We start from the raw sequence: 14,758 nt of genomic DNA, 5'->3' as shown, positions 1-14,758 counted from the left end.
TTGTGTAGACTGATTAGCAAACATTTTTTTTTGTATTACAGGCATTGACTGGATAGGGCAGGGAAAAAGTGTAGCTGGGTACCAAATTCGGGTTCAAATACGAGAGCAGTAATCACATGGACGTCTCCGGAGACCCGGCCTATATAAAGTATGCTTGTGAAGCTAGCTTGAAGAGATTAGGCGTCGATTGTATTGATCTATATTATCAGCACAGGATTGACAACCGTGTGCCTATTGAAATCACTGTTAATTTCCTCCTCTTTACACGTCGTTCTGTTGCAGTCCTGCTTAAATTCATTATCCATTTATATCGATCTCCTAAGATCTTTTATCTTTCTTGTTAGATGGGAGCACTAAAGGAGCTTGTGGAAGAAGGAAAGATCAAATATGTTGGATTATCGGAGGCGTCAGCATCAGCCATCAGAAGAGCTCATGCTGTGCACCCATTAACAGCTATACAACTCGAATGGTCCTTGTGGACAAGAAATGCAGAAGAAGAAATCATTCCTACATGCAGGTTGGCTGTCTTTTCTTTCCTGTTTTTCTTTTTCTAATTTTCTCAATAAACATGTATCAAAAAATCTGAAGTTCCATTCTTATGTATATATATCATACGTTATCAGAGAACTTGGGATCGGGATTGTTACATACAGTCCTCTAGGACGGGGTTTCTTCTCATCTGGTCCAAGGATTGTTGAGAAGTTGGAAGATGGCGACTTACGTAAGGTTTGTTGGTTAACTTTTTTCAATATATTTTCCATTCAGCTCACCTCCATTCCAATTTGTTAGAGTTAAGCTAGATACTTTGTAAATATTATCTAATTATAATCAGTTAGTTGGTGTTTATAGTAAAAGTCGTTATCAGTTATGTAACCGTCCTAATGAATGGACGTGATGGTTAGGGATGTTAGGGACATATAAATATGTAAACTCTGTGAATTAATAAACGAGTTGACATTTACGTATGATAAATCATCTTCTTCTTGTTTATCCATAATTTCTTCCAACAAATTGGTATCAGAGCCAATCTTCATGGCATCAACTTCTGGGAACGGATTACAATCTCAACCGCAGTTACCAAAACTAAATGGAAAGAATTACTTTCACTGGAATATCCAAATGAAAGTGTTGTTTGAATCTCAGGATCTTTGGGATGTTGTTGAACACGGAATCGATGAACCCACAGAACCCACCATATTGACTGCGCTTGAGACATTAGAGTTGAATGATTTGAGGAAGAAAGATAGAAGGGCCTTATTTCTAATATACCAAGCAGTCAATGAAAACATATTTGAAAGAATTTCATCCTCTGACACTTCAAAGGAGGCCTGGGATATTTTGCACAAATCAAACAGAGGAGAAGAGAAGGTTAAGATTGTTAGATTGCAGACGCTTCGTTGTGAGTTCGATGAATTAAGAATGAAAGAAACTTAATCCATAGAAGAGTTTTACAATCGGGTAATAATCCTTATAAATCAAATGCGCTTAAATGGAGAAATCCTTGAAGATAGGAGGGTTGTTGAGAAAATCTTGCGAAGCCTCACAAAAAAATTCGAATACGTCGTTGTGGCTATAGAGGAGTCGAAAAACTTGGAGGATTTTTCATTAGAAAATCTTTTGGGTACGCTTCAATCCCATGAACTTAGGATGAAGCAGTTTGAATCCCCTATATTGGAACACGCCTTTCAGGCTATAGATAATCAACCCGGAAACACCAACAAAGGCAAGAATCAAAGAAAACCACAAATACAGTGCCATTATTGCCATAAGTTCGGTCATGTCAAGAAAGTCTGCAGAAAACGAATTGCAGATGAAGGAACGGAGTCTAGTTTCATTCACAACGAAGAAAGCAATGATGATGACACGATGTTCATGATGCTTAGTGTTCAAGATTCAGTGCAAGATACCTTGTGGTATCTAGATAGTGGTTACAGTAACCATATGACAGGGAATAAAGACCTGTTTGTTAGTCTAGAAAACTCAAAGAAAAGGGAAGTCCGAACTGGGGACGATAACAAGCTTAGTGTGGCAGGGAATGGAGTGATATCCATTAAGATTAGAGATAATGAAAAGAATATCTCTAATGTGTTCTACGTAACAGGTTTGAGACATAACCTATTGAGTGTGGGACAACTTATTATGAAAGGGTATGATTTACGGTTTAAAAATGGATTCTGTGAGATAAAAGACAGGAATAATAATTTGATCGGGAGAGTAAAGATGATTGTGAACAAGATGTTTCTTATCAAGTTTGATGGGGACAATCTTTTCTCTCTCTACATAAACACAAAAGATGTGTCACGTCTGTGGCATCACAGGTTTGGCCATGCAAACTTTGGTGCTCTCACATACAAGCATAAACACCAACTAGTACATGGGTTACCCTCTATCGTTGTTGCAAAGTATGTATGTGAAGCATGTGCGTTGGGTAAACATTCAAAGAAGTCATTTCCTCAAGACAAGGCATGGAGGGCATCAAAGCCTCTCGAATTGGTCCACTCGGACATTTGGGGTCCTATGAAAACACTGTCAATCGGAGGAAGTAGGTATGTATTAACCTTCATAGATGATTTTAGCAGGAAAATATGGATTTACTTTCTTAAAGAAAAATTGGAGACCTACAATTACTTTGTGATCTTTAAAGCTTGGGTTGAAAATCAAAGTGAACACAAAATCAAATGTTTAAGGTCTGATCGTGGTGGGGAATACACTGCTTTTTGTCTTCAATCTTTCTTGAAAGAGAATGTCATACATCATCAACTAACTGCAAGTTACACACCCCAGCAAAACGGGGTTGCTGAAAGAAAAAACAAGACTCTTGGAGAGATGGCAAGGTGCATGTTACAGGGAAAGAGATTACCAGAGGAATTTTGGGCTGAAGCAATAGCATGTGCAGCATATCTGATCAACAGAACATCAACAAAAAGTGTAAACAACATGACACCACAGGAAGCTTGGAGTGGTCTTAAATCGGGTGTAGGAAATTTAAAGGTTTTTGGGTGCATTGCCTATGCACATGTTCCTGACCAAAGAAGGAGAAAACTCGATCAGAAATCCGAAAAAACAGTGTTTGTGGGTTACAGCAAAAACACAAAAGCATACAAGCTCTATAATCCTATAACAAAAAAGGTAATCGTAAGCAAAGATGTTATTTTTGATGAAGCAAAAGCTTGGAATGAACCTTTAAGAAGTGAAGAGAACATTGCACACATCCCGATGAGCATTTGTTCAGGAAAAGAAAGCAATGAGGAGGGAAATGAGATGAATAGACACACACACACACACACACACACACCTGTCAATGACAACTCAGTACAATCCATCGATGAATCTTCAAGTTCATCTGAAGAACCACCTCGTGTTAGAAGGATCAAGAAAAAATGAAGCATGGCAAACCTATATGAAAACACTCAAAGATTGGACTTTGAAGACATGGCTGACTATGCTCTTTTTATTGATGTTGATCCTGTTACTTTTGAAGATGCAATTCAAGATAAGAAATGGAGAGATGCAATGGATGCAGAAATAAGGTCAATTCTGAAGAATGATACATGGGAACTAGTTGATCCACCCAAAGATCATAAATCTATTGGTGTCAAATGGGTATATAAAACCAAACTTAATGAAAGAGGAGAGGTTGAAAAATATAAGGCAAGTTTAGTCGCCTAGGGATACAAACAAAAGTTGGGAATTGATTACCATGAGGTATTTGCTCCGGTAATCAGACTAGAAACAATTCGTTTGGTTCTTTCTTTAGCAGCACAAAATGAATGGGATGTGCATCAAATGGATGTGAAATTGGCCTTCCTAAATGGCACACTTGAAGAAAACGTGTACACTGATCAACCAACTGGATATGTGAAGAAGGGGGAAGAGTATAAAGTTTGTCACTTGAAAAAGGCCTTGTATGGTTTAAGGCAGGCACCCCGTGCCTGGTACAGTAGAATTGAAAAGTACTTCCTGGATAATGGCTTCAAGAAATGCCCCTTCGAGCATACCCTCTTTGTCAAAGAGGCTACTAAAAAAATCTTAATTAGTTGTTTGTATGTTGATGATTTGGTTTTTACAGGAAACTTAGAGGAAATGGTTCATGAATTTAAGGAATCTATGAAAACAGAATTTGAAATGACTGACATGGGACTATTGCATTACTTCTTGGGAATAGAGGTAAAGTAGGAGCAAAAGAGGATCTCAATTTCCCAACACAGGTATGCTAAGGAACTGCTTAAACGCTTCAACATGGTGGGTTCTTCACCTGTCTTTACACCAATGGAGTTTGGATCAAAATTCTCAAAAAATACATCCGAAGATGATGTGAATCCTAGTCTATATAGGAGTATGGTAGGTAGCCTTATGTATTTAACTGCAACAAGACCCGATATCATGTTTTCTGTAAGTGTTATTAGTTGCATCATGGAGAATCCCAAGAAAAGTCATTGGGAAGTTGGTAAGCATATATTGCGTTACATAAATGGTACTCTCAATCACGGGCTTATCTATACTAGAACTGAGGATGCAAGTTTGAGAGGTTTTAGCGACAATGATTGTCACACCCCGAAAACCGAAGGCGGAAACATTTCCGGGGCGGACTCCTCGTTGAGTATCAAATCCAATGCACATAGTAAGCAAAGTAGACAACCGTTACATTACATATATAATAGTTTACATTTGTTTCAAAAGTAAAGTTATACATGTGATACATAGTATATATAAACAAAATGAGACGAGTCTTCTACGCACTCCGTCTTCACCGAAAGAGATCGTCGGGTACCTGTCTAACACGTACCTGAGAATACAAGCAGATTGAAAATCAACATAAAGCTGGTGAGTTCATAAGCGGTTTTGTTTTGTGAAAAATGTACGAGTTCCTTTGGTTTCCTGAAAAAGTGGTTATCCAAGAAAATCCCATATTTTCTTAAAAGTTGGTTACCAAATCCAAAATGTAATGAAAAAGATGTATTCTGAAAACATAATTATTCTTGTGAATTGTAAAGTTTAGTTATCCAACTTGTTTCAATTTTCTGGTTACGTACTACTGTTACTCGGGAAAATCCTATATTTTCCTACATGTGTGTGTGTGTGAACTGTTACCAATTCTGATTATGTTTAATGTTATCCCCCAGGAAAATCCCATATTTTCCTGAACGTGTGTGTGTGCGAATTCTCCTGAAAGTCTGATTATCCTTAATTGTACATTAGTTTTATTACGTACATAAAACTAATAATTAACTGTGAAGTGTTCATAATCTTGATTGCGAGTTCCATAACCATACTTCAGACCAGATATGACTCGAGTCGTGGCCAGTATCCTTTTTATGACTTCGTCACCCATAAACCTTTCGGTTCGGCTGTAGCTAGCAGCCAGGTGCGGGATTGTCAGTCCCGTATAGATCTATACACTCAAGTCACGCTCCCTATCTAAGAGATTATGGTTACAGGTGCGGTCCTCCACTCGCGTATCTCTGTGGAGTGTTCACCGAGGACGTGTCTCCAATCTTTAAGATTACTCTTTACTCTCGTGCCTAGGGAAGTAGTATCTATGACTAACTAAGTTCTAATGGTGCCTGTCCTTTACACTCGATCCTAGGTGATTTAGTAAGGACATTACAAATGTTTTATGTTTTTTAATGGTGTCTATCCTTTACACTCGAGCCTAGGGTGTTTTATTACAGACATTACAAATGTTTTATGTTTTGTAATGGTGTCTATCCTTTACACTCTAGCCTAGGGTGTTTTATTACAGACATTGTGAATATAATATGTACATAGAGGGCGTATTAGTAGACGGGTGTATTAGATTACATGCATAATAGAGTACGGCTATTTGACCGTATTATATTATCCTATCTATTTTACACATACAATCATCTAATACGCCATATATACACATCTAATACACCAATAAACAACCGTACTTGATGTCTCACATCCCCTTTGCATTCCAGAGCCTTATTAAACTGACAATTCCACTCCAATTCCACTCCAGCCTTATTAAACAGTCAATTCCAGTCCATGGATGCTCTAGAACACATGGATCACCATTCCAACTGAAACAAACTTTTCAATTTCTGCAAAGCTACTATATGATTACCATGGATCAATCTCTACAAAATACAAACCTACTATATGATTCCATTCCAACCATAAGAAGTGGGACATCACTGATCATGTTTTCATTTTCAGAAATAGAAAAAAAAATTACAATGAACTAAGTTCATTAAACAGAAAAAAATTTGTTAATGTCACATCTCTAACCTCTCTTTCCCCTTTGTCACCTCTAACCTCTCTTTCCCCTATGTGGTTGATTCATTGTATGCCTACAAAAATTAACAAGAAAACTTAGGATTCAAAATCTCAAATAACTTTTAATGATGAAAACTCAAATTATAAGACCTTGGCCATTAACAACTTCATCTATAGCAATGCAAGGGTGAAAACTTCTCCAGAACATAAAAAATATGAGCAAATACAACATGAAATACAATTTGTGTACCTTACAAAAAGGCTTCACTTTATCACCAAAAGTTCTCATCCATGTTTTAACACGTTCCTCCAATTCCTCACTAAAAAATGGTTTTTTGTCCTTCAAAATGTTCTACAAACAAATTAAGATAAAAAATTTGTTATTTAACAAAGGTGAGCCTTTATTACAATAAACAAAAATGAAAAAAATATCTAACAATATACTTACTTTCGGAAATCCATGTTGTCGAAAAATTACAAACCCATGCATCCAGTTCATAACGTAGTAACCACACTCCCAATCGGACAATTGTTGATTACACTAAAACAATTATATATGTATGAGAGTTTTCTTTTCGAATATATATATATATATATATATATATATATATATATATATATATATTAGTTAATAAGATTAATTAATCCAAGTCATTGGACACAAACGTGATTTGTTGGTTTTTGTTTTTTTAAACCTTGTAACAGCCCTAAAACAAAAATAAACAACAATGATTTGTTAAAATTTATAAAAAGATATATCATTTCGAATACTAAAATAATAAATTTCTTACTTATTCACATTTTCAACTATTGTGTAGTCTTTCAATGTCTTTGTCCCTCTGGCAGAATCCAAAATGTAGCTTTTATATTGATGAGGACAAATCACTATCAACATCCAATGTTTCCTAATAAAGATTAAACAAATTAAACATAAACAACTTTTAATTAAAAATATCATAACAGTAAAGACATTTAGAATATCATACCTTTCCCAATATGGTGCAAGAAAAAATTGTTTTTCCTCATGAAAATTCATCACATCAACAAGATCATTGATGACATAATCTATTTCATCCCTATCATCGTATTCACATCTCGTAAATGTGATACATTGTGGGTTTATAAAACCACATTTGTTATCCATTCTTGATACAAGCATGAGTGAATGTAGCATTCTGAAAACACAATATATATTATAATGGTAAAATAATATGAAACATTAATACCGTAAATGTTAAAGTACTTACATTTGATACCAGAGAATACAACTAATATCAAGTTGTTCTTTTTTCAACATCTCCATAATGGCCACTGAGCTAATCACGGTTTCAACACTCGCAGCGTTGAAGATCCCGGGTTCAGACACAATAGGAAACGACTCCGGAATGTTGTGGCTCTTAAACAGTTTATTTGGCATCATGGGTTCTTGCATCGTTTTGTATAACTTTTCCTTTTGTACCTACATTAAGAAACCAAATGATTATCATGAAAATTGTATTGCTATGAAAATAATAACAATGAGAGAGAGAGAGAGAGAGAGACGTAGGTTTGTGCCATATACCCTATTTTCTGCTTCATCCCCCATCATCTCTTTAGATGCTTCCAATTTCCTTCTTTTCTTTCTAGGAAGATTTTTCTGCCACCAAAAAATACTAAAAAATATAGTATATTTCTGTGGGCTAAATGTTAAAATAGCATCCAACTTTCATATATTTTCATTGTAACTTTTTATCTTATTAAGGCATGTTAATATATAATATATTTAAAAGAAAACAAAAGAAGAAATTTATGCACCTCATACTCTTGCTTTTTCTTTGCTTTCTTCTTATGCTCTTTAGCTTCTTCAACATTCACGTTTTCTTTCTCTTTTCCCTGAAGTCCAAATTAAAAGATTATATTTTAATATATGTAGTTTTTTTTATGGGAAATTAACTATAAATGAAAACAATACCTTTCCAAAATTGTAAGTTAGAGTGACTACCTGGTCATGAAGAATAGGAGCAACTTGGGTCGACATTGGTAATGGTTCAATGAGAGGTCTTTTATCTTTCTGCATAATTGAAATCGAGTTTAGTAAATAGTCAATGATGCATGTGATTAGATATTAAGGTAAGTTTATGCTCTTTTCAAAACAAATTCAATGCTTTATGTACTCTTGATTCATATATTAACTCAAATAATGTTTGTTAATATGTATACCTTGCTTCAAGATGTTTCGTTTTGGGTTTATCAACACTTCTTTTTCTGGTTTTTCTTTCTACCATATGGATCCTCCTGCTCTTGGTTGTTTGCACTAGTACCTCATCCATATGTGATGGTAAATTTCCAATGTATAACTTCAGACCTGTTGATAAGAAAATGAGCATAAAAATGATCATAGAAAATAATGAGGGTAAAGATATGTTAAAGATTATGACTTAATCTAACTAATGAGAAGATGATGAAATAATAATCGATACCCCACAGCTAAAGGCACTTGAAGTGAAATTGAATCAGTCACATATGCAAAACTTGCTACACAATTATCTTTAGAACACACACACACATACATTTGAAACATGATACATTTAAAGATGCCACATGGGTTTAGAGCCAATTGGGTGTTATCTTACTTGAAGTTTGCTGTGATGATGAAGTATCAGAAACCTTAGCTAATGAGCGATATTGGACTTTATAATAACACGATCAGCAACAGAAAATGGGAATTGAAGACCTTTGCCTCGTGGTGTCTCCATGAACATTGAATCACCATAATTAACCCTATCCTGAATCCATACAATACAGGTTACTACTATTATGTTTGAAACTAAATTACCAAATTACCTCTATAACATGGAGTTCCACAAAGAAAAATGGACAAACCTGATCTGATCTCTCTCTTCTTCTTTTAGATGAATGGTGAACTTGTGATTCTTCTTCCCTACGAAATGCTGATACTGCAGCTCTCACAGCTATAAGCATATATCTTGGTCAACATTTGATGAAAAATCTTGCTTTTCTAAATATTGGTTTCTATATAATTAAGCAATAAATGTGAACTTTAACAAAATTATAATGTGAAATCGAATAGTTATAGAGGAGGATGTGTGATCATTGAGTGGTTTTGAAATATTCTTAATATGAAATCTGCACTCAATGGATGCCTGATTATAGGAACATTAGATGGGGCTAATGTTGAAATCATGAAGGAAGTTGGAGAGGACAATTTTTTCTTTTTGGAGCAACAGCAGATGAAGTTCAAAACAGAGTCGATGATACTTTCTAGGGTTATCAACCAGAAATATGAAGTAATATTTCGTACACAGAGAAAACATTGTCATAAACACAACATTAATCAACGAATAAATCAACTACACCCAAAGTCCGAGCGTACCTGTAAACAACGTGAAAGAAGGAGGCAGAAGTGGCTGTAGGCCGGAGTAGGAGACTTCGTCAGTCTCGTCGACTGGAGACCGGAGGCGGAGGCGTCGTCAACCGGAGGCGGAGGCGTCGTTGGCCAGAGGCGGAGGCGTCGTCGACCGAAGGCTAAGGTTTCGTATAAACAACTCTAAGTAATAGAGCGAAAATGGCGATGAATTTGTTTGGTCATATGCCGGAAGCGTCTCAAAGGGAGAAAGCGTCTCAAAGAATGAATTCTGCTGCGGGGCTTAATCAAATGAACTTATTTAATTTTTTATTTCAAGTATTTTTACTCATAAAAATATCCTATTGAATTTAATTGCCTCATGGTATTTTCTTCCCTTGTACTCGACATGGAATAAAAGTTCATTAATTGTATTTAAAAATAATCTATAGAGTACACTGTAAAATATAAACTATAAAAGATTCATCCTTTTTACAATAATAATCTAAAATTTCTTATTCTAATTAAATTGGAAAAGTTATTTTGTTTATGACCTTTGGTTATAACAAGCTTTCATTATGTTTAATACAGAAAATAAAACAAAAAATTTTAAAGAAAAATCATTTGAATGTAATCTGTTCATTCCATTTGACCATTTTTATGGTCCAAACTCTGCATGTAATCTATTGAAACTTGAACCTCATCTGGTTATTGGTTTTTTAATTTGGTAATTTTTTAAAATAAACCGATAACAAACCTAAAATAATAAAAAATAAAAATAAAAAAAGTCACTTGTGTTACCCCACAATTCTTCTTACAAAAAATGATGAAAATACAAAAAATAAAAACGATAAAATACAGAAAATAGTCATGTGGCTGAATCAATAAATTGAACAAGAACTGCTACAATTATTATTATTAAAAATTGAGGGGTAATATTGACCTTTTGGCACAGTTAGTCTACAAAACTGCAGCTTTCTGAAGGATGAGGGCAAAATGGGAATTCGATTATTGCATGAACTGGTTGCCCAAACCTTGGGTCATTCCTAAGCTCTGTCCAAGATCGCCCATTTGTGCTTTCATGGCCTATAAAGGGGCAAAATGGTCAAATTAAAAATATATTTCCCCAAGGGTAAAATTGTACTTTTATATCATCCTACAAACCTGTACACTTTTTTGATGCACATCTCTATATGCTTCTGTTATGTACCTCTCTTTTCTTTTCTATGACAAGAATGGAATCAGTCATTCCATTCCCCTATCAATTCCATTCCTTTAAGAATAATGGTTTTATATCATCATACAAACCTGTACACTTGATTCAGTAATTGTAGTTTTTCCACTTAATCTGTCTTTAAGGAGTGTCTTCACTTGTTTGAGTGCAAATTATGTGATTGGTTTTGCTTCTCTAGCTCCTTGGTAGTCAACAGGAGGTTTTCCAGGGACAAATACTTTAATAGTTGAAAACAGGATCAAAGTTGTAGCAGCAAGGATAAAGGCATTAAAGTTGGATTTCTAACTAAAGAGGATATTGATCATGTTTATGTATTAGTCGTACTTAATCAAAATGGGGGCGTATTTTTTTAGTTATTTGATTTTGTTTCTAGTACATCTCATTGAACGTATTAGATGCTGCAATTAACCGTATTAGATGCTGCAATTGTGTGTATTATATTTATTTATCCCTTTATAATACGGGTTTTTTTTACAACCGTATTAGATGGGGGTGTACTCTATTACCAATTTTCCAGTAGTGTCAGGGTTTAGGTTGTATGGGAATTTCTTATTTATATGGAAATTAAAACCCAAACCTGAACCTGACATGATCAAGCTCATCCAGCACGCCATTAACGTCGTCATTACCTTTCTAGTCACCTCCGAAATCTACGGCCCTCAAACCAACGAAGTTCTTATCAGCAAGGTAACATTCTTCTACTAGTACAAGCTTCATAACTAAATATTACATTGATCAAATGTCGCTCCCAATTAGTTTTAAGATCATAGAGCACATGGGTTTTTTCATGTTTTGATTCAGTCAACTTACGGTTTAAGTATCGTTTCTTGTGTAGACTGATTAGAAAACATATTTTTTTGTATTACAGGCTTTGACTGGAGAGGGGAGGGAAAAAGTGTAGCTGGGTACCAAATTCGGGTTCAAATAGGAGAGCAGTAATCACATGGACCTCTCCGGAGACCCGGCCTATATAAAGTATGCTTGTGAAGCTAGCTTGAAGAGATTAGGCGTCAATTGTATTGATTTATATTATCAGCACAGGATTGACAACCGTGTCCCTATTGAAATCACTGTTAATTTCCTCCTCTTTACACGTCGTTCTGTTGCAGTCGTGCTTAAATTCATTATCCATTCATATCGATCTCCTAAAATCTTTTATCTTTCTCGTTAGATGGGAGCACTAAAGGAGCTGGTGGAAGAAGGAAAGATCAAATATGTTGGATTATCGGAGGCGTCAGCATCAACCATCAGAAGAGCTCATGCTGTGCACCCATTAACAGCTATACAACTCGAATGGTCCTTGTGGACAAGAGATGCAGAAGAAGAAATCATTCCTACATGCAGGTTGGCTGTCTTTTCTTTCTTGTTTTTCTTTTTCTAATTTTCTCAATAAACATGTATCAAAAAATCTGAAGTTCAATTCTTATGTATATATATCATACGTTATCAGAGAACTTGGGATCGGGATTGTTACATACAGTCCTCTAGGACGGGGTTTCTTCTCATCTGGTCCAAGGATTGTTCAGAAGTTGGAAGATGGCGACTTACGTAAGGTTTGTTGGTTAACTTTTTTCAATATATTTTCCATTCAGCTCACCTCCATTCCAATTTGTTAGAGTTAAGCTAGATACTTTGTAAATATTATCTAATTATAGTCAGTTAGTTGGTGTTTATAGTAAAAGTCGTTATCAGTGATGTAACCGTCCTAATGAATGGACGTGATGGTTAGGGACGTTAGCGACATATAAATATGTAAACTCTGTGAATTAATAAAGCAGTTGACATTTACGTATGATAAATCATCTTCTTCTTGTTTATCCATAATTTCTTCCAACAAATTGGTATCAGAGCCAATCTTCATGGCATCAACTTCTGGGAACGGATTACAATCTCAACCGCAGTTACCAAAACTAAATGGAAAGAATTACTTTCACTGGAATATCCAAATGAAAGTGTTGTTTGAATCTCAGGATCTTTGGGATGTTGTTGAACACGGAATCGATGAACCCACAGAACCCACCATATTGACTGCGCTTGAGACATTAGAGTTGAATGATTTGAGGAAGAAAGATAGAAGGGCCTTATTTCTAATATACCAAGCAGTCAATGAAAACATATTTGAAAGAATTTCATCCTCTGACACTTCAAAGGAGGCCTGGGATATTTTGCACAAATCAAACAGAGGAGAAGAGAAGGTTAAGATTGTTAGATTGCAGACGCTTCGTTGTGAGTTCGATGAATTAAGAATGAAAGAAACTTAATCCATAGAAGAGTTTTACAATCGGGTAATAATCCTTATAAATCAAATGCGCTTAAATGGAGAAATCCTTGAAGATAGGAGGGTTGTTGAGAAAATCTTGCGAAGCCTCACAAAAAAATTCGAATACGTCGTTGTGGCTATAGAGGAGTCGAAAAACTTGGAGGATTTTTCATTAGAAAATATTTTGGGTACGCTTCAATCCCATGAACTTAGGATGAAGCAGTTTGAATCCCCTATATTGGAACACGCCTTTCAGGCTATAGATAATCAACCCGGAAACACCAACAAAGGCAAGAATCAAAGAAAACCACAAATACAGTGCCATTATTGCCATAAGTTCGGTCATGTCAAGAAAGTCTGCAGAAAACGAATTGCAGATGAAGGAACGGAGTCTAGTTTCATTCACAACGAAGAAAGCAATGATGATGACACGATGTTCATGATGCTTAGTGTTCAAGATTCAGTGCAAGATACCTTGTGGTATCTAGATAGTGGTTACAGTAACCATATGACAGGGAATAAAGACCTGTTTGTTAGTCTAGAAAACTCAAAGAAAAGGGAAGTCCGAACTGGGGACGATAACAAGCTTAGTGTGGCAGGGAATGGAGTGATATCCATTAAGATTAGAGATAATGAAAAGAATATCTCTAATGTGTTCTACGTAACAGGTTTGAGACATAACCTATTGAGTGTGGGACAACTTATTATGAAAGGGTATGATTTACGGTTTAAAAATGGATTCTGTGAGATAAAAGACAGGAATAATAATTTGATCGGGAGAGTAAAGATGACTGTGAACAAGATGTTTCCTATCAAGTTTGATGGGGACAATCTTTTCTCTCTCTACACAAACACAAAAGATGTGTCACGTCTCTGGCATCACAGGTTTGGCCATGCAAACTTTGGTGCTCTCACTTACAAGCATAAACACCAACTAGTACATGGGTTACCCTCTATCGTCGTTGCAAATGATGTATGTGAAGCATGTGTGTTGGGTAAACATTCAAAGAAGTCATTTCCTCAAGACAAGGCATGGAAGGCATCAAAGCCTCTCGAATTGGTCCACTCAGACATTTGGGGTCCTATGAAAACACTGTCAATCGGAGGAAGTAGGTATGTATTAACCTTCATAGATGATTTTAGCAGGAAAATATGGATTTACTTTCTTAAAGAAAAATCGGAGACCTACAATTACTTTGTGATCTTTAAAGCTTGGGTTGAAAATCAAAGTGAACACAAAATCAAATGTTTAAGGTCTGATCGTGGTGGGGAATACACTGCTTTTTGTCTTCAATCTTTCTTGAAAGAGAATGTCATACATCATCAACTAACTGCAAGTTACACACCCCAGCAAAACGGGGTTGCTGAAAGAAAAAACAGGACTCTTGGAGAGATGGCAAGGTGCATGTTACAGGGAAAGAGATTACCAGAGGAATTTTGGGCTGAAGCAATAGCATGTGCAGCATATCTGATCAACAGAACATCAACAAAAAGTGTAAACAACATGACACCACAGGAAGCTTGGAGTGGTCTTAAATCGGGTGTAGGACATTTAAAGGTTTTGGGGTGCATTGCCTACGCACATGTTCCTGACCAAAGAAGGAGAAAACTCGATCAGAAATCCGAAAAAGCAGTGTTTGTGGGTTACAGCAAAAACACAAAAGCATACAAGCTCTAT

General features: G+C 35.7%; 2 protein-coding genes and 1 pseudogene across 11 annotated transcripts; 2 read left to right on the top strand and 1 right to left on the bottom strand.

Moving 5' to 3' along the window:
- Nucleotides 1-14,758, top strand: part of LOC111877399 (probable aldo-keto reductase 3) — a 29,030-nt pseudogene that overhangs the window by 2,832 nt on the left and 11,440 nt on the right.
- Nucleotides 216-956, top strand: LOC111887805 (probable aldo-keto reductase 4). The gene is made up of 2 exons (XM_052768411.1): nt 216-517; nt 624-956. Exons 1-2 carry the CDS (start codon nt 345-347, stop codon nt 787-789), a joined length of 339 nt encoding a protein of 112 aa, XP_052624371.1. The 5' UTR covers nt 216-344; the 3' UTR covers nt 790-956.
- On the bottom strand, nt 4,623-10,042 carry LOC111905199 (uncharacterized). Of its 10 annotated transcripts, none has more exons than XM_052768401.1 (14): nt 9,617-10,028; nt 9,106-9,194; nt 8,856-9,008; nt 8,443-8,587; nt 8,225-8,293; nt 8,038-8,115; nt 7,805-7,879; nt 7,491-7,702; nt 7,230-7,418; nt 7,035-7,148; nt 6,692-6,950; nt 6,494-6,595; nt 6,256-6,317; nt 4,623-4,786 (listed from the first exon to the last, which is right to left on the bottom strand). In XM_052768401.1, the coding sequence occupies exons 5-11, from the start codon at nt 8,258-8,260 to the stop codon at nt 6,881-6,883; spliced, it is 774 nt and encodes a 257-aa protein (XP_052624361.1). In that variant the 5' UTR covers nt 8,261-8,293; nt 8,443-8,587; nt 8,856-9,008; nt 9,106-9,194; nt 9,617-10,028; the 3' UTR covers nt 4,623-4,786; nt 6,256-6,317; nt 6,494-6,595; nt 6,692-6,880. The 10 variants fall into 10 exon arrangements, with proteins under 10 accessions (XP_052624361.1, XP_052624363.1, XP_052624367.1 ...); XM_052768403.1 differs by lacking the exon at nt 4,623-4,786 and adding an exon at nt 6,042-6,104; XM_052768407.1 differs by lacking the exon at nt 4,623-4,786 and having other exon boundaries at nt 6,042-6,317; nt 6,692-6,784; nt 6,910-6,950; nt 9,617-10,027.

This window comes from Lactuca sativa, chromosome 2 (assembly GCF_002870075.4).
Source record: "Lactuca sativa cultivar Salinas chromosome 2, Lsat_Salinas_v11, whole genome shotgun sequence".
In the NCBI taxonomy this organism is placed as follows: domain Eukaryota; kingdom Viridiplantae; phylum Streptophyta; class Magnoliopsida; order Asterales; family Asteraceae; genus Lactuca; species Lactuca sativa.
This window is presented reverse-complemented; position numbering and strand designations above follow the sequence as displayed.